Source organism: Phaethon aethereus (assembly GCF_964289735.1).
Source record: "Phaethon aethereus genome assembly, chromosome: 17".
NCBI lineage: Eukaryota > Metazoa > Chordata > Aves > Phaethontiformes > Phaethontidae > Phaethon > Phaethon aethereus.
The window spans coordinates 16,180,480-16,206,163 of record NC_138593.1 but is presented as its reverse complement, the minus strand read 5'-3'; the positions used below and the strand labels follow the sequence as shown (position 1 = coordinate 16,206,163).

The 25,684-nt window shown below is 64.2% G+C and overlaps 1 protein-coding gene across 1 annotated transcript; it reads left to right on the top strand.

Annotated features, from left to right (window-relative positions):
• Positions 1-1,907: 1,907 nt before the first annotated feature.
• On the top strand, positions 1,908-24,374 carry SMTN (smoothelin; the record flags this gene model as incomplete). The annotated part of the gene is made up of 21 exons (XM_082007796.1): positions 1,908-1,958; positions 7,224-7,384; positions 7,623-7,716; positions 7,827-7,905; positions 7,999-8,336; positions 10,137-10,239; positions 10,444-10,703; positions 10,855-10,918; positions 12,192-12,290; positions 12,815-13,159; positions 14,241-14,335; positions 16,394-16,510; positions 17,551-17,709; positions 17,799-17,874; positions 18,141-18,305; positions 18,868-18,930; positions 19,090-19,153; positions 19,488-19,658; positions 19,734-19,857; positions 19,930-20,081; positions 23,980-24,374. The coding sequence occupies 21 exons, from the start codon at positions 1,908-1,910 to the stop codon at positions 24,128-24,130; spliced, it is 2,931 nt and encodes a 976-aa protein (XP_081863922.1). The 3' UTR covers positions 24,131-24,374.
• Between the last annotated feature and the right edge of the window lie 1,310 nt (positions 24,375-25,684).

Genomic DNA, 25,684 nt, shown 5'->3' with positions numbered 1-25,684 from the left:
TTTCTGAGGCTGGCAGAGGGATAGGAAAGACCTGTTGGGCAGCACAGTGCTTAGAGGGGTTGGCTTTAGCACAAGTTGCTTGGCAAGGGATTGTCATGCTCCAGCAACTGCTCAGGTCCAGAGAGTGGAGAGCTGCCAGGGAGCCAAGGGGAGCAGGGATCAGAGGACCCTGGAATGCCAGCCCAGCTGGAGACCCACACTGTCAAACAGGCCTGGAGTGGGATGTCTGAACCAACAATGCTCCCGGCACAGAAACTGCAGGACCTTGTTGGCACCTAAACCTTCTAGGCGTCTAAGCAATTTTTCTGGCCTTCCCCTGTGGCAGAGGAGGCTGCCATCCTGCTTCATCCCACACACCTCCCCCGAGAGCTGGAAACTCCCAGAGGAGCAGTGAACTGGACCTCAGTGACCTGCTCTAGGGAAGCCCTTCGGTCTTTGGGCTGCCAGACAGGGCAGGAGGGCAGCACTTCTCCACTTTTTCCTGGAGCTGGAAGCATCTCTGGGCAATTGCAGGAGTGGGCCAGGCTTGGTCCTCTCCAGGGATTACTTCTGGCCTTTGCCCAGAAGTAAGACTGAGCCCCACCAAGCCTGTCATCTGCTGAGCAGGGCTGCAGCCTTGCAAGTGGGGAGCTTGGGGTCTCCATGGGATCCTCCCTCCAACCCAACACCTGGGCTTGGCTGTCCTTCTGGCACTACTGTCTAGGATGCGATGGGAGCCTGAAGGAATATACACCCCTCTAAACCCCTATATCCCCCATTGGGTCCCACTCCTGGCTGGGAGAGGGGTCCTGCTGTGAGTGGCACAGGAGTATTTATACCCTGTCCTGGGGCAGCAGAAGTTCAATTGAGAGAGGTACGAGCCAAACCAGAGTCCTGTGGGATGGCATAGAGCCAGGAAGGGCTGAGGACACCACAAGCACCTCCTGAGTGCGAGCAAGTACTGGGACCTTGTGGGCAAACACCCGCATGTCCCCAGGAAGCACTTGTGGGGTGGGGGGCTCTAGCAAGGCCCTGGGAATTAATCTTGTGGAGGTGTCAGGAAGAGGCTAAAACGAGCCCCACAGAGCCTGCAGGGGTGCCCCCCATGGTGTTATCCCCCCACCCAGTGCGGTGGTGAGAGAGCCCCATGCGGAAAGTGCTGGGTAGCTCTCCACCCTGCAAGCTGGAGCTGCAGCGCCTTCTCCTGCAGGCAGGAGCACCCCCCGCCCCGGGCAGGGACAGGCTGGGGGGTCCCAGGCTGGGCTGGCCGCGGGGAGGATCACCCTCTCCCCTCTGCGCCAGCGGGAAGGGCTTGGGGCACATGGCCGCTCTGCGGGCAGCGTTTCACCCACCTTTGGGGGTTTGCTAAAAGCTGTCGCGAAAGGCAGCGCCTCGACACGACCCCCAGGACCGGGTGCACCGTGACCGCTCGGGGTGTGCGACCCCCGCCGGGTCAGGCCTGAGTTCCGCGGTGCGGCACCGGTGCGGGCGGGTGGGACACCCGCGGCAGCACCGCTGAGCTCCGTGTGTGACGGGAGGGGGCCGGACCTCCGGGGCACGGCGCGGCGGCTCAGCTCGGCTCCATGGGGCCGAGGCCGAGGCCGGGGCCGAGGCCGGGGCCGGGGCCGGGGCCGGGACGAGCACCAGGACCCTCTCCACCCTCCGTCGGCGGCGGCCACGGGGACAGTGCCGCCCCCGCGCTGGACGGGGCGGGGCCGGACCGTCCCGCCGGGCGGTGGACGCGTGGGGGGCGGAGCCGGCGGGGAGGGGCGGGTCGGCGGGAATCGGCGGGCGGCCGCGGCGCTGCCGGGAGCGCGGGCGGGTCGGGCCGGAACGGGGCTGAGCTGAGCGTGGGGCCGAGCCGGCTCGGTCGCCTTTTGTTGTCTCGGCCGCCGTCGAGCCCCTGGCCCGCGGCAGCGGCGGGCGGGATGTCCCAGGAGAATCTCCTCGGCATGGACGAGGCAGCGCTGCGGAAGCTGGTGAGTCCCCGCGGCGAGTGGGCCGGGGCACGGCGCGCGCTGCCCGCAGCCTTTGCTCACTTGTGGCGGCTCCCGGGGGGAAGGGTCGGTGTGTGCCCCGCCAAGGGGGGGGAGGTGGTGGCTGTCCGAGGCGCAGGCAGTCGGGCTGGCTGCAGGGTCTGAGCGGCAGCATGGGCCCGTCTGTGATTCCGCATGTCGGGGAGCTGCCGCTGCCCCTCAGCCTCGGGGGCAGGGGAGTGCTGCCAAGGAGCTGCTGCGGTGCCTGGGGGGTCCCGGACAGCAGCACCTGGAGGGGCCCGAGCTGGTCTGGGTCGGAGCCCTGGGCACGGGTGAGCGCTAGCACAAGCCCTCGTCTTGCCTCAGCGACTCGGGCCTTGCTGCTTTGGCCACACTTAGCCCTTCGGTTGCACCCGTGCTCGGGCTGTAACGTCTGGCCGGCGGCTCCGTCTCCTTGGCTGGAGGCTCCCGCCTGAGGCGTTTCCTGCTGCCGGGTCAGTTACTTGCCCACCGGTGCCGGCTGCCATCTGGCCCGGGTCTCTGTTCCCGCGCTGCCCGGGGCTGGCTTAGTGCCGGGGGCTGCTCCCCAGGCTCTGTGCCCACATGGCTGGGCATCCCCTCCCGTGCGGCAGCTGCTGGAGCAACGGCCGAGTCACTTCCCTTCTCTGCTCGCTCGCCGTGACAGCCAGCACGAGCACTGGCCTCGCAGGTGCCAGGGCCGGGTGGACTTGTGGGGCTGAGCGCTGGTGCGTCCGGGGTGCTCTGGCCGCTGGGCTCTGTCTGGCTCAGGGCTGTGGTGCTGGGGAGCCCTACAAAGCTCTGCCCAGCTTTGGGCAGCCCTGCTGCCTCCCCTCCAGGCCAGGGGCGTCGCAGGCTTGGGGCCAGCGGTTTACTGGGTGCCGCAGGGGCTGTGTGCGGGGTGGCCCAGGCCGGCGCTGGGGAATGGTGACAGCAGGAAGCTGAGTCAGCCGGGAAGGCACATCTGCGGGAACAGGAAAGAGTCGGGGTGCCCATGCCCCGACGGAAAGCGGGAGCCGCACCGTGCCATGGGCAGGCGGTCGGCACGGGAGCTATGCTGCCCTGCCGGAGCCTCCTGACATGCCATCCTCAGCTGCTCTGAGTGACAGCGTGCAGACCTGCCTGTTGTTCATGGGCTGAGGAGCCCACCACAGTCTGTGGGGTGACATCTGGGCCAACGGGGGGCCCTGGAGGTGCGGGGATGGGTGTTCTGGGTTTCTCACTGTCCTGACAGTGCTCCAGCTCTGCTATGTCCCAGCTGAGGTCTCTGGGCTGAGACAGAGCCCCAGGAGCAGTGATGGGTGTTGGGTCTGTGGTGCGGCTGGGTCTCCAGCCAGCCTGGGGAGGTGGATCTTACCCACGCAGGAAGCACCGCTTCTCCCTGGGGCTTCGTCTTTGACCCGCTGGGGCTTTACATGACCAGAGCACCCTGCTCGTGGCTCGGATCTCCCTTGCCTGTGCAGTGCAGGCTGGGGAAAGCCTGCTCTGAGCTGACGTGAGGCGGGGAAGGAATTATTTTTCTTTCTGGTTAGGTTTTGGCTCTGCTCAGCTGGAAGAGGATTAGTCCATATAAGGGAAAACTGCCTCTCCCACAGCTTCCTGCTCTCCCCAGCCCGCAGCTCTGGGCTGCTTCTCCTCCTTTCTCCCAGCAAGTGAGACCTTGACAACAGCATGTGACATCCCTGGGAGCCCTGGAGGGAAGCTGGGAGATGCAGGCAGGTCCCTGCAGCCCCCTTGCCAGGACTGTTACTTGTGCTGGCTGGGCTGGGAGCTGCCAGGGAGCCTCTGCCCCTCATCTTCCTCCTGTAGGTATCCACGCCGTTCCTTTCCCAGCTGCCTGCTGGTACCCCAGTCCCCGGGAGGCCAGCTGGGATGAACCTGTGGTGCAGCATAAGGTGGCTAAAGGCTTGGAGGGGCCCGAGGGAGGAAGCTGCAGGGAACAGAGTGGGTGCTGCTGCAGGGTGGCCTTTAGCTTGGTGTGTGGAAGCAGGGGCTTATTTGAGTGCTTGGGGCACTGCTGAGCTGCGGGCTGTGGTCTGCTGGCCCTAGGCTGGAGAATTGCTCCCCTCTCCTGGCCCCTCCAGATCTCAGCCTGGTTAATTAGACAGGCAGAATGAAAATCCCCTTGCAGGCAGAGGCAGAGCAGTCTTGCGCTAGAAAAGTCATGGCTGTGAGGTCCTCTTCTTATACCCAGTGGCCTTTGGGAAAGGCTTCAATGGCCCTGAGGAGCATTGCATCCCTGCCATGTCCCTGTCACCCAGCTGTCCTTATCGTTCTCCTCTGCCTGGGAGGCAGCCACATTCTCTATGGCTCCTTCCAAAGGTGACAGCAAAGCTTGGGGCTGCAGGAGTTGCTTGGTGTGCCTGGCTCCTTTTCCCAGTCTCCCTGCTGGGCTTCAGCCTCACAAGTGCTCTGGCCTCAGCCACTCTGGAGAGCTGGATGGATGCAGGGCTAATTACAACCCTCCCGGAGGAGCCACCAGCCATGCTGGGGCTCTGAACACTGCTGTGCTTGGGCATCATTGGGAAGGCAGCCCACGGGTGCCTTGGCAGCACCCTTTTTATAAAGCTACTTTGTGTGTGTGCTGAGGTGGGCATTTGCTTGTAACCATTAATTTGCTGCCAGCTGGGCAGGGCTGGTGGGGCCCTGGCACATGCTGATCCCTGGGCCTGCCCGTGCTGGCAGGGTTGGGCCCCTTGCACCCTTCCCAGCCCCTTTGGCTCCTTTCCATGCCCTGGCTCAAGCTGTGGTTTCAGGCACGCTCCCCCTCGCTGCTGGCCACAGAGCCTCCAAAGCCACTTGTTTGCTTCATCTTGGCTTGCTGCTGATGTGGGCATGGGACACGGCTCTTTCTCCTGCCCTGCTGCTGTTTCTGCCACAGGGAGAAGCCTTCCAGGTCCTGGGTGCAGGTCAGGTCCCAGCTATCTGGGCAGAGCAGACCCTGGAGGTGGTGGGTGGGTGTCATGCAGCATGCAGGTGCTAAGATGTTGCCTGGTCCAGGGTGCATGTGACTGATGTCCCATTGTATCCCCGTCTTCCTGGCTCTCCTGGCTCCTGCAGCTGCTGCCTGCCCCTGTCACCCTGACCCGGCTGCTGGGGCCAAGCCATGCACCGCCAGCAGCTTATTTAGGGAAGGGCCGGGGCCTTGGCCTCCTGGCGTGTGGCAGCAGAGTGTTTTTCTGTCCTCAAGGCCTTTGCATGGCTGCGGGGAGAGCTGTGCTTGCCACTGGACCTCTACCTCCAGCCTCTCATTTTGGGCTGGACCAGGTTCCATCACTCCCCCAGCCCATCACCACCACCCTGTGCACAGCAGAGCTGGGCTTCCCAGCTGGCCAGGGTAGCTGCTGTCTCTGCTGGAGCAGCAGGGGAAAAGGCCGCATCTCAGTGCCTTTGTCCTGGCAGCCAGTGTCCCCGCCTGTGGCAGCATCCCCAGGGTGCAGGCAGCTGTCTGGGGCAGGCAGGCCTAGTGCAGACGGGAAATGGGAGGCCCACGTGGACAGGGGGGCTGGTTTCCTCCCTGACGTCCCCCCTGCCTGCCCTGGCAGCGCAGCAGCTCCTGCTCTTCCCAGCTTCCCTGCCCTTGCACCAGTGGAGGTCCCGGTTCTGGGTAAGAGCCCAGCGGGGCTGCAGGCCCCAGCTCCAGCCAGGACAAAGATACTTCCACTGCTGAGGGATGCAATAAGCAGCTGCAGTGTGCTGGAAGGGATGTCACTGCCCGCTGGTGTGGGGGAGCTGCTGGGGTGGGAGGAAGCACTCACGCTTCAAGCGTTGCATGCATTTTCAAGGTTGCGTGCATTTTCAGTGCCAGGCTGGCCGGGGAGGAGCTGCCCAGGGGGTCGGTGGTCCTGGCTGCTGAGCATCCTGCTGGGGTCTTCCCAGCTGGGGAAGGATGCTGCTCCTGGCTGGGCCTTGAAGCTGGCAGGGGCTGGAGAACCACAGCTTGGGTGCCACTGGGGCAGCATGTGGCGACTCTGTGCCTGTTGGCTTCACCGGGATGGAAATATCCCTCCCGGTTACCAGACCTTGAGCAGAGAGGGTGAAGAGCAATGGCTTTGCTGGGGGGTCTGTGCAGAGGCATGTGGGCAATGGTTTGGGGCCCTGGGTCTGGCTGAGGGACCAACCCTGGATTCCTGCTGCAGCAGAAGCTGAAGAGCCTGGGTGGGTGGCCTGACAGTGCCTTGTGGGACTGGAAGGGAGGGGACTGATGCTCTTGTCCTGTGGTGCAGCCACGGCTGCTCCCAGCATGCTGGGGCTTGACGCTGACAGCAGCTGCTGTGGGTCACGGGGTTTATTTTTAACGAGCTCCATGGGAAATTGTTCCCTGGTTTCCCAGTGCCAGGTCGGTCCTGATGTCCCACAGCAGGATGGTGAGAGGACAGTGGGGCTGCGCCTGCCCTGCCTGGCCTTTCCCCATAGATCTGGGTGCCTTCTGCCCCCCCTTCAGCACAAAGCAGCCTGTGCAGGCCCACTTGAAGCACTTGGGCCACTGGCAGGGTGGGGGCTTTGGACCTGGTCTGAAATAGGGGAAGCAGCTCTGAGTGCCTATGCCAGGTCCTGGTGGGTGGCCTTGGGTGGGCTGAGGAGCAGCTCTGAGATGTTTATAGGGGGGTAGGGGGGTGTGGTTGTGCTGCTCACATACAGAGGGTCCGACTTTGATTTAGGACGGATCTGCTCATGGATTTGGGTCCGAGAGCCACCTGCCATCCCCTGGTGCTGGGTGAGGGTGGTGAGGGCTGCAGGGAGGCCGGGGGAGTACCCCTTCTCAGTGGGGTGCTGGGACCCTCTCAACCAGCACCTGCTGGGGGGCTGTGGCATGGAAGGGGAACTGGATCCTCTGCTGTGCCCCGCTGCTGCTGGAGGGGCTGGCGTGGGCGGGAGGGCTCACCCTTTTGCTGGTGGCATGGAGGGTGGCAGGGCTGCAAGGAACCAGCCCTTCGTGGCTGGATAGACCACTGATGGGCATTTGTGCTGTGTGCTCCTATCTCCTTGACCCTCACATGCCTGGAGGTCTTGGTGCCACCGTGGCAGCTCCTCCTCGCCATGGCTGGTCCCAGCATCCAGCCCCCAGGGGAGCTGCGCCTGCTTCCCGTGGGGCCAGGCAGTGCCGTGTGCGTGGGCCCCACCAAACAGATGGCTCCATTGTATGGTGCGTGGGCAGCCTGTGGCAGCCCAGTGGAGGGCAGCACCGGAGCCATGCCAAGGGGCTGCAGCGGCCAGGGCTGGTGCTGAGCCCAGCTCTGTCATACCCAGCTGGAGGCAACGCTGGACCTGGCCGAGCGGCGCCGCATCCGCTCAGCCATCAGGGAGCTGCAGCGGCAGGAGCTGGAGCGGGACGAGGAGGCACTGGCATCCAAGCGCTTCCGCCCAGAGCGCGGCAGCCACCGGCAGGACAACAAGGAGAACTGGCCACGGTGAGTCCAGCATGGAGCTGGGGTCCCGCTCAGCCCCCAAGGGGATGGTGGCTTTGATGCCTGGCCCCACTGTGGCTTGGACGGGTTTATGTGGGCGCAAGGGTGAGAGCAGCCCAGCAGCGAGTAGCTTGGCATGTAGGGGGGAGCCCATTGCCTGAATTTGCCAGCTGCCCACAAGGGGACTTTGCTCCCAAGCACCCACAGCAGCTCCCAGCTGGATGCTCTTGCCTCCACACAGGTCCCAGCGCCTGGAGGAAGAACAGCAGGCAGCCCTGGCTGCCTTGTCCCAGAAACTTGAAGCCATCACCGATGTAGAGGAGCTGACAAAACTGGTAAGTGACGGTGTGCCGGGGCTGACGGTGTGCCGGGGCTGACGGTGTGCCGGGGCTGACGGTGTGCCGGGGCTGACCCTGCCTCTCTCCCGGGTCTTTCCCTCTTGCAGCTGCGGGCGGCGGGTGAGTACGAGGAGCGCAAGCTGATCCGAGCTGCCATCCGCAAGCTGCGGGCCGAGGAGATCGAAGGTGAGGCACCATCCCCACATCCCGGGGCAGCTACCCTGGAGACCCCAGGACGTGGGCAGCTCCTTGCTAAACACTGCCTTTGCTCCCATCCAGCTGCAACCCTGGCGGGGAAAGCGCAGAGCAGCCGGCGGGACAGCAGCGAGCCCCCCGCTGTGCCTGGGGATGCAAAAAGCAGTCAGAGGGATGATGCTGAAACACCAGCCCTGGCTAGGAGCAGGAGGAGCAGCTGGAAGGGCAATACTGAGCTGCCAGCCCTGGCTGGGAGTGGGGAGAGCTGTGGTGACGGCAATGCCGAGCCCCTGGCCACAGCCAGGAGTAGGGAGAGCAGCCAGCAGGATGATGCAGAGCAGCTGGCGCTGGCTGGGCCGGAGGAAAGCAGCTGTGGTGGGTCTGCAGAGCGGCCCCCTGCCCGGGAGTCCGAACATTCAGTGGTGAGTGTGCAGGGCGCTGCTGGGAGGACAGGACCATGTCCTCACCCTTTTCTTGGGCTCCTGTGCCAGCCTGCCTGGGGCACAAACCCCTGGGCAAGCTGAGCTCACCCACCTGAGGGGACTGGGGCAGGTGGAGCTGGGGTCTCTGGACACATGGGGCATGCAGCTGGGCTGTGCCAGCAGTGGTGAGCTGGGGCTGGGGGCTCGGGGCTCAGGCCTGGACTACCCCTGGGCTTCTCCCTAAGAATGCAGCCTGGGCGTGAGTGCTGCGGGCAAAGGGTCTGCAGGGCCTCTCAGTGCGCTTGGTGCACCCCTCCCTGCTGTGGCTCTGCAGGAACGGGGCTCTTTGGAGGTAACAGCTGCTTGTCCTGCCTGTAGCAGCTGCCTGCATCAGTCCCCTTGTACAGGTGGAAACCTTGATCCCCTCCATCCCCCTCCCCATGCTGGTCATTCCTGATGGCCCTTGAGGGGCTGGGGCTTACTCTGGAGAGAGGCTGGTGCCCACCAGCCATGGTGGGGGGCTGTCTGGCCAGGGGAAGGATGAGCTGGTGAATAGGGCTGGAAGCAAGGGGCACAAGCCTGGGTTTCCTGCCCAGCAGCGGTGACCCTGAAGAGGACTACGGCTCTCATGGCGGTAGGGTGTCCCTGCAGAGATACCATGCAGATCTGCCCTTTGAGAGAGCGGATGGGGAAGGGAGAAGCAGTGGTAATAAGCACAGCTGAGTGGGAAGGCTTGGTTCCCCGCATCCACTTCCATTCAGCCCAGTTTCCCCCTCCACCTGTCCTGGGGCTGTGGCAAGAGGCTGGGGGGGATGTGGCCCTGTGCTACCTTTCAGCATTGTCTGCCTTCCCCATCCAGATGTGCTGGCACACTGGCCCTGGTCCTGGCTGTGCTGGGACATCTCCTGAGCAGCTGGCAGGGCTATCCCACTCTGGCTGATTACTCCAAACTCAAGGCCATTTCCCTTAAATGGCAGCTGCAGTGACACCTGAGCTTGGGTCCTGGTTCCCCTGTGCGCCCTCAGGGTATGGGCCCCTCTCTGCCTCCCCCTGCCCTTGAGTCACATCAGTACCCAGAGCTGTGGTGCTCCTAGAGACACTGGCACCCTGTGCCTTGGCTGGTGACACCAGGACACCCTGGCCCTGCTCAGGCATGTGTCAGGGAGCTGTGTGTCCTTGCCACTCCAGTGTAAGCATGTGGTCCTGTGCCCAGAGCATCCCATCCTTTGCTGAGCAGAGCTACTGGTGCCATGGGCAGGACAGGGTGATGCAAAACTGGGTGCTCCCTGCCTCACGGAGTCCTGAGGTGCCTGGGCTGGGGGGCAAGAAGGGACAAGGGGCATTGGGCAGGGGCTGTCGTCTCCTCCCACCTACTGGCATCCATACTGGACAAGGCTGGTGTACTCATGGCAGAGGTCACAGTGACCCAAGAACCAGCTCCTTGCTCTGTACCCTGGTGCTTATCAGCCCCATACAGAGGAGTGCCAGGAGCCCTAGGGGTATGCAGGGTTTGGAGCCCCCACCTTCAGTAGACGCAGCATCCCCCTCCCTGCCTGGTGGAAGCAGTGGGATGTGGGGACACTTGACCCTCTGCCAGCCTCCTGCAGTGACCCCTGTGCAGGGGATGGCTTGTTCCTCCCCAGCAGAGTGCAGGCAAGGACCTGGGTGGCATGGGAAGATGCCACAGCCTATAGCATATCCCTGGCCAGGTGGCAGGGATGGGACAGGGTGACCTGGTCAGAGACTGGTGTGGGGCTGGCCCTGCTCTCACCCCCTGCTCTCACCCCCTGCTCTCCCCAGGCCCACGAGCGAGATGATGCGGTGGAGCAGGAGCATGTCCTGGCTGGGATGCAGGAGCTGTGCAGCCAGCAGGCGGGAGATCCCCAGAAACCCAGCACCCAGGGTGAGTGCCCGTGAACGCTGGTGGCAAAGCCCCATCTGGGTGCATGCCTGGGGCTGGAGCAGAACCAGGGCCGTCTGTGGGCAGGGATGGGAGGATGGAGAGGGCAGTGTGGCATCTCCCAAAGGTGTGGACAGGGGAGCCAGGTGCCTGGTGGGGCTGCAGGAGCAGACTTCCCCCGTACAGAGCCTCTTCTCTCTCCTGCAGCTGTGGTCTCGGGGACCCTTGTATTCGTGGAGCTGCAGCCAGCTCCAGAGCCCAGTCTGGAGCCCAAAGATGGTGGCGAGGAGCCGGAGCTGGAGCAGCTGTGTTCCCTGGGTTCCCAGCCCAAGGGGCAGTGCCAGGCAGCCTGGAAGGAAGAGAGCCCAGGCAGCCCTGCCGATGCCCAGGAATCTGTTGGGGGGCAAAGCCGCCAAGTGGAGCATCTCCCCCTGGGCCAGCCCAGTGCTGGCAGCCAGGGCAGCCAGGTACAGGACTGGCAGCACAGGCTGGGGCCACCACTGCTCCCTTTGCCAGGGGCTGGTGGTTCCATGTGTGAAGGCAGCTTGAAGGCGGGGGAGTGGGGGGATGTGTGTGGCCCCCCCAGCTGACTGCTTTGCCCCTTTTCCCTCCCTGCAGCTTGATGTCAGGGTGTGCAGTCAGGTGCTGCGGCCAGCTGGGAGCCTTGGGGAGCCACCAGCGGGTAAGTGCAGCCCAATGGGGAGGGAGTGCTGGGACCGTGACATCCCTTTTCTGCCCACCCCAAGCTAGGCAGTGCTGCCCCAGGGGGCCCCCCCTGCCCCCCCTGCCCTGCAGCACATGCATCCCAGCAGCGTGGGGAAGGATGTCAGCCCTGGGGTCGTGACTTAAGCCCCTGCAGGGTGGGCCAGGAATGTGAAGGCAGGATGTGGCCAGGCTAAGGGCCATCCCCAGCTGGTGGCCATTTGTTGCCTGGCTCTGTGGTAGCGGTGCCTGTCCCAGCTGGGTGCTGGGGAGCCAGGTGCCAGGCGGGCTGTTTACCAGTCCCCCAGCTCCAGGCTGGGCCACAGCAGGGCCATGAAAGGGAATCGGTGCCGGCAGCAAACCCCGGCCTTTTGCATTCTTTGTCCCAATAAGGCTGGGAGCCATGCGCTGGCTGGCCCCGACCCCCCCCGGGGCTGTGCTCACTGTCCCGGCCAGGGCCCAGCACCCTCCAGGTCTTCCTTGCAGCCTTGAGAGATTGTGGTGGCCAGCAGCTGCCCTCTTCCTACTGCTGGGAAAACTGTCTCTGTGGCTATGCTGGGAGGAAATGGGGAGGGAGGGGAACAACACAGGAAGCAGCTCTCTGTCCCCAGGGTCAGGGCTCCCGCTTGGAGCCACCCTTGCAGGCGGAGATCTCCTCCCTCCAGGAAGCCCCAGGGGGCTGCTGGCTCCTGGGAAGGCAGAAACTCTGGGGAGATGCTTGGGGGTGGTGGGCTGCAGTGTGGCACAGCCCTGGGGGCGGAGTGAAGCTTGCAGGTCCTGACCCCCCTTGCCTCACCTGGGGCCTCAAACCTGAGTGCTGGGGAAAGGCTGAGCCCCCTCACTTGGGCATCAGAGATTCTGGCCCCAGGCCAGGGTGCTGCCTGTTCCATGCCTGACTGCACCCTGGGTGGGCTCTGAGCCACTGGACCCCCTCATGCTCCTCTCCAGAGGTGATGCTGGGCTGACCCAGCTATGCCAGGTGCAGGAGTGATCCCGATACAGAGCCAGGTACCACTCACTGCCCCACTGGGGCACGAGTACGCCAATCTCTGCCTTGCCCCCCTCCGCAGCGTGGTTTGGCACTGCATGGCAGAACTGGCAGCCTGCGAGTGCCAGCAGATTTTGGCACTGTGTTCTGGAGTGGGGGACCCCAGGGTGCTGTGCTTGGGAGGGGGGCAGGTATGGCAACAGCCATGATTAACTTCTGCTCACCTTGTCCTGTGCCTTGCATATCTGGCCTGTCCCCTCCCAAGTGGCAGTGCCCACCCAGGACATAGCGGGGACCCTGGCTCGCCTGAACACTCACCGGTGGGAGCAAGTGCCCTCCTCCCCACGCTCGGCTGGCCGTATGGGTAGGGTCTCAGCAGCAGCTGCCTCCACTTTCTCTGCTTCCCAGTGGTGGGAGGTCCCTGGCAGAGCCTGGGCAGATGCGGAGCTCTGCTGCGGCAGGCTGCTGCTGGCTGAGCAGGGCTGGCAGCTGGCTGCCTACCTGTTTTCTTGCCCCCTGCTCAGCATCCATTCCTCCCCACCCACATGCATGAGCAGCCAGGCCCCAGCCGAAGCCGGGGCGGGGGGGGGGGGGGGGGCAGAAGTTTTGAAGGGCTGCAGGCACGCTGGGGGGGTGACGTGCATGGCAGGGCATCCGGAGGGATGCACGTGTGTTAGGGTCTCTGGGGGGCAGCCTGCATTGTGTAGGCGCTGGGGAGTGCTGCATGTGTGACAGGGCACTGGCGGGCAGGGTGGCAGCATGCATGGTCGGGCACCCCGCGGGGCTGCATGCATCGTGTGGGGCCGGGGAGCGGGGCGCAGCATGCGTGGTGGGGGTGCCAGTGGGTCGTTGCAGTCCCAGTGACCGCACTGCACCTGTCCCCCACAGACCCGAGCCCCGCCGGGCCGCCGCGGGCCACCTCGGTGCGGGAGCGCGCCCAGCGCTTCACCCCGACGGGCCCGGGGCCGGCCCCCAGCGCGGGGGCGGGCGGCGCGGCGGGGCGGGCCGGGCCCGGCCAATGGCAGCGGGGGCCCCGCACGGCCCCACCGGGGCCCGCTCAAAACGCGCGGGGCGGCGGCAGCGGAGACGCAGAGCAGCGCCCGGCCCCGGTCCCTGCCGGCCCCCGCCCCGGCCTCGACGGCATGAAGACCTACTTCACCATCGAGATCAAGGATGGGCGCGTGCAGCCCCTCACACCCCGCGTCGTGGCCGCCCCCGGCAGCCAGCGGGCAGGTGGGCACTGGGCAGGGAAGACAGGAAGCGTGGGCAGGGGCACCCATCAGGGGGATGGGATGAGGAAGATGGGTAGTGCAAGCAGGTGGCACCTGTCAGGAGACTGGGTGGGCACCGTAGGCATGGTGGGCATCACTCAGGGAGGTGGGACTGGGAAAGGTGGGGAGGTGGGCACCATGGGGGCAATGGGCAGCAGCAGGCGGGTAGGCGCTGGCAGGGCCGTAAGCACCGTGGGACAGTGCTTCCAACAGGATGATGTGCACGGTCAGGCCGTGGAGCAAATGGGCGCCAGTGGGCAACTGGGCACTGACAGGGTGGTGGGCACCAGTAAGCAAGTGGAAACCAGCAGGCAGGTATATAGTGGTAGGCCAGGCAGGCAGTGGTGGGACACGTCAGGAGCAGCAGTGGCATTTGGGGGCTGGCAGCCCAGAGGCTGAGCATGGGCACTGCCAGAAGAGCAGAGGCTGTGGGCAGGAGCATGCATGGCAGCCCTCACCCCTTAGCAAAAACGCTCAGCTCAGGGCATCTCAGTACTGGGAGGCTATCTGGCCTTGCAGCCTGTCCCCATCCCCACTGTCCTGCCACATTTGTGCCCAGGGTCCTTCCCCAGCCCCCTGCCCTGTGCCTGCAGCCCTGCCCCATCCTCTGTCCCATGTTCATGCTCTGTCCTCACTGACCTGCCAGTCCAGGGGAGTCCATGCTGTCCTGCTCCATCGCGTCCCTGCTGCTGCGCAGTGTCTGATCCAGCCCTGCCTCAGGTCCAGCCCTGCCTGTCCACAGACATGGCTGCCTCAGGGTGCTCCTGGGGCCATCCCTCGCGCTGGGGGGTCTTGGCTCCAGCTGGAGCACTGCGGAAAGTGCCCTTCCTTGGGCAGAAGGATGAGCCAGGGTGGTGAGAGGGGCCTGGCTTCCCTGTCCCTTGGCTGTCCCCAGAGCCCTTCCCCTGTGCCAGAACTCAGTATCCACTGCTGAGGCAGGATGCATGCAGCAGCCAGGCAGCACAGCCAGAGCCACTCTCCAGGCACAGGGCTGAGCCTACCAGCCTGGGGCAAACCCTGTGTGCCTCTTGCTCCCCTTGCAGAGGTAACACTGGGGCTGCGGAGCACCCCCATCCGTGTCACCGCTGTCCCCAGCAGTATCTGCAGCATCAGCAGCGTCAACAGCAATGTCACCAAGGTGAGTGCCCGGAAGGGCTGGGTGCCATGGGGCCATACCCCACTTGGGCATGGCCTGGGCTGAGCTTGGGATGGAGAGCAATGACCAAGGCGGGTGGATTGGTGTTGGCAGGACGGTCCAGAGGGTCTGGCTGGTTTTGTTTTGTTGTTGCTTTTTTTTTTTAACAAAGATCCTGGGGTCTGCACATGGATGCACAATCCCAGCCATGTGAGCTGCCTGGACTGTGCCACCGTATATACAGATACCTGTGGGGTGAGGGGGAGGTGGGCTGGGAGCCTTTTGTGGGTCTTCCTCTGTTTTAAACACCTTGTAGGGTGGCAGCAGTTCAGGGAAAAACTTATTGCAATCCACCCTTCCGTTTTCCCTCCTGGGAATGAACCTTGGCTGTTGTGCTGGGGAGCCTGCCCAGGGAGGGCTCTGACCCACCGTGGAGCCTGCCTCCTCCCACTTTGCAGTCCCAAGCTGACAGCGTAGTGGCAGCCCCAGCCCGCCTAGCCTGGGAGAGCTTCTTGGGTGTGACTGGGGGGGGTGGAATCCCGCTGCTCTGTTTTGGGGGGAGAGTGGGACACAGCCCCCCCCGGGTGCTGTGGGTGGGAGGACTGGGTGTGTAGGCAGCCCCGCGCATGCAGCCCTTCAAGTACTTTTATCTCCTCCTGGCCATCTAGGGTAATGCGAGGCGCTCGCGCACGCGGCTTGGCAGGAGCCGGGATGTCAAGTGCGGCACTGCCTCACTCATGGCCCAGCTGCCTCTGCGGGCATGGCACCACCGGTGCCCGTGGCGTTGCTGGTAGCTGTGGTGCTGCTGGCTCACTCTGTCCTTGGCTCAGCCCTCACAGCTCAGCATGAAGCAGGCAGCCCCCACAGCCTGGCAGAGCTGCCCACACGTGCTGCCTGCACTAGCAGGCAGGTCCTGCTGCCCACGGGCTTGCTGAGGGGTGACTGCCCTGCGCTAATGAGCTTGGGCAGGCTTGGCCTGAGCAGCCTGTCAGCGCTCATTAAAGTATTAGCGGCACTGCCTGGTGGTGTGGGGGGCTCAGGACCCATCGGCTGCCCGGCGGGAGGCTGCGCCTCCCGGTGTGCTCCCAGTGGGCAGGAGGGAGGAGGAGGAGTGGTGGTGGCAGCCCTGCCAGGTAGGGCTTGGTCGGGGGGACTGGTGGGGTGTGAGGATCTGGGGACAATGGCTGCTGCACTGTGTCCTCTTGCTGGTGGGGTGCCACCTGTGCCCATTGTGCAGGGCCCTGCTCCCCCTGGGGCATTTGTCGGGCAGCATGGCGGGGACAGAAGCCTCCAAAAATTGTGGCTGGTGGCTGAGGCCCTCACACCAGCACCAACCTGAGGTGTTGTGGGTGATGCTGGCCAAGAGTGGGAGGGCACTCAGGCTAAAGGCTGTGTGGGTGGGCCCTGGCCCTGGAGCGCACCCAGTATGGTGATGGTCTGGGGCTGATCCCGCATGGGGGCTCTACACCACCCTCTGTGTCCCAGGCTCCCCCCGCCCGGCTGGTGTCCAGGGCACTGGCAGCTGCCTGGGGCAGGGGGGCCGCTCGGCAGGGCTCCCCCTCGCCGAGCCACCTGGTCCCAGGGCTGGAAATGTTGCCAAGTGTCAGCACCTGCTTCTGCACCCCTGCGCAGGACCCCCGGCTGCCACGACAAGAATAGCCCAGCGGGCGCGGAGCCGTGCCGGGCCGGCCTCCAGCCGGGGGTGGTGCCCCTGGCGCCCCTATAAAGGGCAGAGGACAGCTGAGCAGGGCTCGCCGCAGCCCCGGCACTGCCACCATGCCGGGGGTCAGCCTGGAGGGGCTGGTGCAGGCCGGGGCAGCTGAGCTGGCGGAGCTGCGGCAGGAGCTGGGGGCTTTCCGGGGGGTGGTGGAGGGGCGGCTGGAGCGGGTGCTGCGGCAGGTGCAGCCCCTGGCACAGGCACTGCGGGCGCTGGAGGAGGAGCACCTGGAGCTGCGGGCAGAGCTGGCGCGCCTGGGCCACTGCCTCGACCTGCTGGCACTGCGGCTGGGGCCACAGGAGTCCCCTGGGGAGGACCTCAGCACCCTCCTTCTGGAAACAGAGGACCCTTGCGCCCACTTTGAGGGCACCGAGGAGTCCGGTGGCCCTGTGGCCCATCCACCTGCTTTCTCCAGCATGCGCCAGCAATCGTCCCTGCACCTTTCCCGGAGCAACAGCGGCGTGAGTGCCGGCAGCCCTGCCCTATGGCAGCGCCCGGCGGGGGGGGTGGGAGGGTGGCCCCAAGGGTGTCTGGAGCCAAGGCGAAGCCCCTGGCACAAGGTGGGGCTGTGATTGCAGTGCGTGGGTGATGCAGCGTCACCGGGATCTGCCACCATTTGGGCTCACTGGTGTGGGGGGCAAACAGCGCCTGCCAGTTCCACATTGCCGGCGTGCTGGCTGGGCGGGCAGGCTGCAGGCAGCTGTCCTGCCCCTGCCCGCACACAGCAGTGGTGAGGTGCAGGTGGTGGCACGGGCACACGTGGCTGGCGTCATCTCCTGCCGGCGGCTTTGCCATGGGCAGGGTGCCAGCAGGGCAGTGGGATGCAGGATGGGGCCAGGTGTGCAGTGGGGTTGCTCCAGCCCCACGCTGGCACCTTCCCTCTGCTGCCTCCATGCCCTATTCCGGGCCTGGCCCACTGCCTGCTGCGCATTGCTGGGGGGTCGTGCTGAAAGGGACTTGGTGTCCTGGCTTTGCTCCGGCAGGCACTGAGCTGGCCTAGATCCTGCGCAGGGATGCGGGGGCGGCTCTCGATCTCCTGCAGAAGCTCTTCTCTCTGCTAAAGTCCCTTAATTCCCTGGAAATCCTTTGTGCTGCTGACAGTGTGCACTGCCCTTGCCAGCACCTTGCCCGCTGCTGGGCACTAGGCACTGCACAGCCTGGCAGCCTGGAGTACTTGGGCAGCCCCTGCCTGAATGTTTGGGGATGTTTTAGTTGCCAGACTGGGAGCAGGTTGGAGACCGATGGGCCCTCCCGGGGCAGGGAGTGCCGCAGGGGTTGATGTTGCGGTCCCCTGCCTGCCTTGGTTGCTGCAGGTGCCTGTGGCATCCAACCGACTCTGAGCTCTTATGCCACATGTGGCATGTCTTCTCCAGGGTCCCTGCTGCCTGTGGCACTGGGCAAGTGTCAGGGCAATGGGGGGCTTGGACCCTGAGCAGCAGGGGGGTGTATGTGTGTGTGGCTGATCCGGCGGGGACTCAGTTGCATGGTGCTGTCCTTGTAGATGGAGCCGGAGGTGCTGGAGCAATCCCAGACGCCGAGGCTGGAGCCAGAGCTACCCAACGGCATGGAGAAGGTCCAAGCGAGGGAGCTGGAGAGAAGGAGCAAGCTGAATATCGAGGAGCTGAACAGGATTGAGGATGAGGATGTTCTGGATAAGATGGTACCTCCTCCACCACTGGGCTCCTGGGGGAAGGCGAGGGGACCCTGAGCTGGTGGCAGAGGGGTGATGCTGACCTCCACCTCCTGCAGCTGGATCGGACAACAGACTTTGAGGAGCGGCGAGTGATCCGAAATGCCATGCGGGAGCTGCGCCAGCGCAAGCGAGGTACTTGGGGATGGTGACCCCCACAGGGGTCAGTGCTCTAGTGGTGGTGTTGCAGGTGGAGCTGGAGTGGGGCTGTCCATCTGTGGTGAAGCAGGAATGCACATTGGGTCTTCTGCTGCAACCCTGGCTGTGCCAGGCTGAGGACATTGTCCTTCCCACAAGGTGGTTCTGGACTGGCAGCAGCCAGCAGGACCCCTGGTGTGGTGGAGGCTGCCTGCTGCCCCTGCCTCTCGCTGCTGACGCCATCTCCCCCGCCATGTTTGCAGACCAGCGGGAGAAGGAGAGGGACCAGCGACTGCAGGAGACTAGGAGCCAGGCTGCGTCAGGGAGGGCCGGCCATGCCACGGAGACCACCACCACACAGAGCACCCAGTCGGCTGATGGCTCGGCACGCAGCACTGTGACCAAGACAGAGCGTCTCATTCAGTCCAGTACGGGCTGCGCTGTGGGGGGTGCAGGGCTCACTTGCCCAGCATGGCCAGTGTGCCAGCCCTTTGTGAGGCCGTGCAGAGCCTTTCTTGGTGCTCCGCCACCGCAGCGTCTCTCTGTTGCTCTCTCCACTTGTCATGGGTCTGGCTTGACCACACTGGGAGCAGGACCGTGGTTCTGGGTTGAGTTTTGCTGCATCTCCTCTGGCTTGCCCAGAGCCTCCCTGGAGATCTTAAAGGGATCTGCTCTGGTGACTTCCAGCCTGATTCTCTGCCCTGTTGGGGTGGCAGGGGCCTTGTCTGCCTACACCTGTGCCCTACACCTCTGCTCTCCCAGTGGTTCAAGCAGAGAATCGCTGCATGGGGCTGAGGGGTGCTCCAGCTCCCTGCTTGTTTGCACTGGTCTCTTTGCCAGATGTGCCCCCCTCTGCCTGCCCTGGCTATGGCCACTTGGGACTTCTCCCTGTTGCACTACATGGATGTGAGGGCGCTTGGCAGCGGTGGGTGTCTGTGGGTGCCATTTCCCCCAGCCCCAGCTGATCCCCTATTGCCTTGCCCCCTGCAGGCGATGGCACCAAGACCTCACGTACCACAACCATGGAGTCAAGTTACGTGAAGAGATCAGACAGTAAGAGCTTCTGCTGCCCTTTCCCAGTGGCATCCTCTGGGCATAACCCCAGGGGCATTGCTGCCATGGAGCCATCCCTGCCTGTGATGTGGGCAGAGCCCCCCCTGCCTGGCTTCACTTCCCTCGGCTCCTGGCCAAGGCCTCTCTTTCTCTCTGCAGATGGCAACAGCACATTCGTTCAAACCAAGTCATCCTACAGCTCCTCTTCCAAGAAGACGGGCAGGTGAGCAGCGGTGCCTCCCCAGTGCCAGCCCCAAATGGTCCCTGTCAGCCATCTGCTTGCACAAACACTCTGTGCCGAGCTTGCAGTGTCCCTTTGTGGGTATGTCCCCAAAGCCTCCTGGTCCTTGGGGCACACTTACTGTCTCCAGCGGTCCACATGGGTTCCTCCATGGGAATGGAGACGTGTCTGCCAGCCAGGGACCTTAAGCCACCTCTCTTCTGTCCCAGGGACATGGAGGTCTCTAAAGCGCCAAGGCTGGCAATGGGTTAAGGCCACCCTGTGCCCTTTCCCAGGCTGTCCGCGGGCCCCTTAACTTTGTCTGTCTCTCTCCCAGCATCTTCAACCGTGAAGACGAGAGTGCCTCCAGGCAGAGCAGCCTGGCTGCGCTGGAACGGCGCCAGGCTGAAAAGAAGAAGGAGTTGATGAAAGCTCAGAGCCTGCCCAAGACATCAGCCTCACAGGCTCGCAAGGCCATGATGGAGAAGCTGCAGAAGGAAGGCGGGAGGTGAGGCTGGTCCAGGGACAGGCTGGCTGGGGCAGCGAGCACCACGTGGATAACACCCTGCGTCTTCTGCCACAGCTCGCCAAACCCCGTGGCGGCACACACTGCCGTGCAGCGCTCCTCCAGCTTTGGTGTGCCCAACGCCAACAGCATCAAGCAGATGTTGCTGGACTGGTGCAGAGCCAAGACCCGGGGCTATGAGGTGAGTGCCACCTCCTCTCCCCATCCCCAGGGCCGGTCACTCAGCCCCTCAGTAACTCTCCTGCCCTCGCAGCATGTGGACATCCAGAACTTCTCATCCAGCTGGAGTGACGGCATGGCCTTCTGCGCCTTGGTCCACAACTTCTTCCCTGAGGCATTTGACTACAGCCAGCTGACACCCCAGAACCGCCGCCATAACTTTGAGGTGGCCTTCTCCTCTGCAGAGTATGTAGCTCTCACACCATCATGTGGGCTTGGGGTGGCTCAGGGTGGCTCTCCCACTTGCTACCTGGGGCAAGGAGGGACACAGGCAGGTGCAATGGCACTGGAGGCACACGCCTGTCAGCAGGCGTGTTGTGCGACAAGGTTTGGCACTGGGGGGAAAGCAGTGGCTGCGTTGCTAGAGCCACAAGAGGCCAGTGCAGCCCAGTCTGGTGTGGCCAGGGTGGGCGTAGGGGTCTGGGCTTCCTAGGTGTGGGGCAGAGCACCCAAAGGCAGGGCAGCAGCCCCCCAAGCCCACCCAGCCAGCCACAGTACATCCCATCCTGGTGTGCTGGGTGCGGGACTGCAGAACCTGGGGAGTGGGGCACAGGGTTTGTCCATGGCAGGTGCCTCCTTTCATGATCATAGGAGCTCAAACACCGTCGCAGCTTCTCCAGTCTCTTCCCTTCCCCTTTTGCTTCTGGTTTTCCTGGGTGCTGAGAGATGGGAGCGTGTCCAGCTGGAGGGCTGGCATCCAGCCCCTCTCTCCTTCCTTCTGTCTTTCTCCCACACACTCCTCCTCCCCTCCAGCACCCTGCCCAGGGGCAGGGCCAGGCGAGTGGGGGTCCCATCGCGGCTGGTGCCTGGGGCAGTGGCGTGAGCTGGGAGCTCCCATGAGCTTCCTGGGTGCTGCGGTGCTATTTGGTGGAGTGAGAACAGGGCCACATGCCTGGCTCTTGGTGCTCCTTGTAACGGACTTTTTGCCTTAATTGGGGAACCGGTGCGTGGACTTGAGAGAGCCATCGATCTCTCCGGCCTGGAAGCCAGGTGGCCTCTCGTCCTTCCTCCTCCTCCTCCTCCAGCTCTTGTGAGCGTCTTCTCCCGAGCTTCCTGCACCAGGGCTGTGCCGTGCGGTTCCAAGCAGAGCTGGGCAGGAGGGCTGGGATCGACCCCCCCCATCCTCCCGGCAGGTCTATATAGAGGCTATATAGAGCGCCGCTCCGCTCTGGAACCCGCTCCCTGAGCACCTGGCGCACCACAGAACACCTCAGTCCTCTGTCTATCCTTCCTTCTGGACCTCACGCCTCTCCACACTGCTCACCCACCCTCCCCCTCCCTTGCTTGTGCCCCCCCAAATCTCACTGAATGGCCTTGGCGCAGCAGTGCCTGGAGCCCTCCCGCCCCTGCATTGCGCACCCCCAGAGCATGCGAGAGCAGAGCAGCATCTGCCCGGGGGAGGGGATGGGAACTGCATTGATCCATGTCTCTTGTTTTCTCTCTTCCTCCCCTCCCCGACTGGGCTGCGGTCACTGGCTTGCCCCTCTCTCTCCCTGCCCCCAGGAAGCACGCGGACTGTCCGCAGTTGCTGGACGTGGAGGACATGGTCCGGATGCGCGAGCCAGATTGGAAGTGTGTGTACACATACATTCAGGAATTCTATCGCTGCCTGGTCCAGAAGGGGCTGGTAAAAACCAAAAAGTCGTAGCCCATTTTCACCCCCCTGGGAGTGATGGTGAGAACCTTCCCCTCCAAATACCTGCCCGTGCCCCACTGTTGCCCCTTGGCCAAGGGGCCGGGGAGAGGCCACTGAGGCTGGGGAAGAGGCTGGGGGATGCTGGTGGGTGAGGGGCAAGTCCTTGGTGTTGTTGGCCGGTGGGGCCAAGCTGTTGGCTAGGAGAGGGGTGGATACAACCAGCTGGCCTCTGGCCTTCCAGAATAGCACCTGTGGGGATTTGGGGAGCGGGGGACTGTGTCACCCTGGGTGGCTTTTGGCTTTCCAGCCATGGGGATGGCACTAGCGGGAGCAGAGCTGCTGCAGTTTTCCCAGTCCCCTGGCTGAGCCTGACCAAGGGCATTAGCTGCTGGGGCTGCCACTCTGCGTACTCTGCAGCAACATGAGCCTGAGTGGTGCTGCCTGGGTGTGCGTGAGCCCTCCCGGGATGCCCCAGCATCATTGCTTGCACTTGCTGCCTCCTTCCCCCTGCCCTGGGGTGCACGGGGGCTGCTGGCCCCGGCCAGGAGGGAGCCGCAGCCACTGCTGCGGGGCCAGGCGTGAGCCATGGTACCCTGCCTGTGTGGTGCTGCCTGCTCATATATGGGCAAGAAGCAGGGAGCCTGGAAAGTGTGAGTCAAGGCTTGGGTCCTGCCTCATCTTGCAATGTTTGTGCCTGTCTTCAGGGGCATCCCAGCTGGTGCTGGAGCCGCTGCTCCCCTGGGCTCCGTGCGGCGCCAGCACACCGGGGCCCAAAGAATGGCTTTATAAGGGCAGAGCCGCTCTCCTTGTGCTGCCCTGGCTTTGCCATCATCCCCTGCGCTGGGGCTGGTGGTAGCAGGGGCCCGCCAGAGCTCAGGCAGGGGCTTTACCAAGGTCCTGAGCACACCCCGCCCCACCCTGGGCACTGACTCACAAGGTGGGGCTGGTGGCGGCCAGGCCGTGGGCTCAGAGCCCATCAATTCCAGTGCAGCAGAGGCCCTGTGGGAGACCGGGGGTGGCGGGGCGCAGGGTCCCAGCACAGCCCTTGGTTGGGGGCTTCTCCTTGGCCGTGCTGCTCCCCAGGGGGCTGGCATCAGCTGGGAGTCCCTTCTCCTTGTGCCGGTGCTAGCCCAGGGGCCTGGGGTGGGCTGTGCTGGGGGCCTGAGGCATGCAGCGGGGTTACTGCAGCCTGGGGAGATGGTGGAGAGGGCTTGGGGGCAGTTGTGGTGGGTGGCAGCTTGGGCTTTGGACCCTACTTGTGCTCTGAGCTGCCTGGTGTGCCCTGTTATTGGGGCAGAGCATGTGCCAGAGGGGCCATGGCGGCAGCAGGGGCTGCCGGTTCGTGCCAGCACAGCCCCCAGGTGCTGGCACAGCCCCCACCCTGGGTGTCCTGGTTACATTGGCCATTATTGGTGGCAGCAGCCTGAGGTGCTGCAGCACTGTCTGTCCCCTGGCGGGTGCTGGCACCGCTGCCCAGTATGGATGCAGGGAGCCAGACAGGGCCTGAGGGTGGGGTGGCAGCAGTGGCAGGGTTGCTTCCACCTCCTCATTCCCCATCAGAAAGGCGAGAGGAGGGAGGTGGCCAGTTCCCCTCTGTGCCCTGCCTGGCTGTTGTAGGGACTATTCCAGCCATGCTGGCAGCCCCCTCAAGCTGGACCCTCCCCAGCTTGGAGAGAGCAGCAGCCCAGGGACGGGGTGTGGGCAGAGTGAGGGCAGGGCTGCTACCCCACTGAAGGGGCAGCAGCAGAGCCCAGACATCCCAGACAGGGAGCCAGGCATCCCTGTGCAGGGATGGGCGGGACAGCCATGGCTGCTCTGCCAGTGTCCCCTAGGGTTGGCAGCTGCTGGAGCAGGGCCCTGCACAGACCCCAGCATGGCACCAGGGCCCAGGCTGGGAGGTGATAGGCACAGGCCAGTGCTGAGCTGGATGGTGCCTACCCCACAAGTGGTGCTGTGCCATGTCTGGGCCAGGCAGCCTGGTCCAGGACCAGGATGGGAACTGGGCTGGCAGAGCTGAGGGGGGGGCAGGGGAGCAGGGCCAGGGCTGGTGGCAGGAGTGATGGGCAGCATGTGACCAGGACCCACTGCCTTCCCCTGGGGGGGAGGTTGGGGCAGGAGCACAGCACAGACATGTGAGGGCAAGCAGCCGGGTCTCTCCCTATAATCCACCAGCATCAGCTGGACGAGGATGAGGGTGGCTACAGCCTGAGCAGGGGTTGACTGCCAGTACCAAAAGCTGGGGCAGAGAGCACCGGGGGCAAGGGGTGCAGGGAGCCCCTCCCTGTTGCAAGCAGCACGTGCTCTTCCCAGTGGCAGGACTGTGGGTGCCGAGGGGCTGAGAGCAGTGGTGCTCAGCGCCAGCAGGCCCTGGGTGGTGTGGGTCCCCTGTCCCAGCCCCCATGGCAGGACAGCCCACCTGGGGCTGTGCTGAGGGCTGCGTCTCTGCAGGACGCTGGTGGACTGCGTGCCCCTGGTGGAGGTGGAAGACATGATGATCATGGGGAAGAAGCCGGACTCCAAGTGCGTCTTCACCTACGTGCAGTCCCTCTACAACCACCTGCGTCGCCACGAGTTGCGCATGCGGCAGAAAGAGTGCTAGAGCCTTCCCTGCCCACCGCCCCACTGCCCCCTGCCCTCAGGGCTGCTGGTGGACAGGGGAGCTACCTGCTCCAGGAGCGGCCAGGGGGACCACAGGACCAGCGCTTGGGGCCGGGGGGCTCTGCCACTGGGGCGACCCCACGCTTCTGCCTTGCTGGAGCTCCCTCTGCCCTGGCTAGCTGTGGGCTGACCCCATGGGCAAGGCAGGACCAGACAGGCGCTGCTGGGGATGCTCCCCAGCTTGGTTCTCCTCCCACGCTCCAGCGTGTTAAGTTATTTTTTCTCCAGAAGTTGTTTGTCCCGTGGGCAGCACCCCTGCATCCCTGTGTAGGCGTGGGTACAGCTACGCCCTCAGGCCCGGGGCTGGTGTGCGTTGGCAGCTGAGCAGGGTTGTGCAGCCCAGCCTGGGTCAGGCTGCATCCCACAGGCAGCACACCCGCGAGTGGTTCTCATTGGTCCCCTGTAAGAAAGCCCCTCTGCCCACGGCAGGCCTTGCTTGGTTCCCCCTCCCAGGGGATGGCTCCACAGCCCTGTGCCGACACCCTGCTTCCTACCACGCATGTGCACCCTGGGGCACTTCCACACTGGGGGGGCTGCAGCACCAATGTGCTGGGGAGCAGGCGGGGAGGCGAGGGGTCCCAGGGGAGCAAGGGGCCCGAGGAGCGAGCCAGGATGGCAGCCCATGCTCTCCTTCCCAGCTTGAGGCACCATATGCTCAGTGCTGCTCGCCCCTCCGTCACTGTCTCTACACCTGTGTTGACACGTGTACCAACACCAGCCAGCCAATAAAAGTTTATTCTACAGGGTGATGCCTCTGCCTCAGGTCCTTCTCCCTGGCCACACTGCTGCTTCATGCCACCAGTGCAGTGCATGCCGCAGCGCCCCAGGGAGTGCTGGCAGCCCTAGCTGCTCCTGGGCTCCTCTGCCTGCAGGCCCACTGCTCACCCAGCCAGGGTAGGGATATGAGGCATGTGCTGCTCCTCCTGCTCAGGGAGGATGGCTGGAGCTGAGCGGGTACCATGAATGTCCCACCCTGGCCAAGTGCTGTTGGTTTGCTGCCCCCAGGCCTGGCAGGGGGAGAAGACCCCCATGCTGCCACGGAGGCTGCACAGAGCCAGGGCTGCAGACAGTGCAGCTGCACCCTGCTGCCCTCCCTGGCCAAGGGACAGATGTCCCTGCTGGGCCAGCGCAGCCATTGGGCTTTGGCTCAGCGCTGCAGGACCCACTCATGGGCTTGCACCCATCCCCCTGCACCCTGTGAGAGTAGCGCATCCCAAGCCATGGTGCCCTATCCATCTGTCCATCACACCAGGGAGAGGGTGGCACAGGAACAGCACGGTTGGTCCACGGGATGGTTTGCTGGCTCAGCAGTAGTGGCTAGCAGCTCTGGGGCACCCAGCTCCTCCTGGCGCTCCATGTATGGAGCAGTGTGGGATGCGCACCACTGAGCCCTCTCTGGAAAGACAACACAGTGCAGCTGATTGTACACAAGGGCTTTACTAGGGGCCTGATACGAGACAACCCTGCTGGGGTGTAAAGACATAGCTCTCTGGGG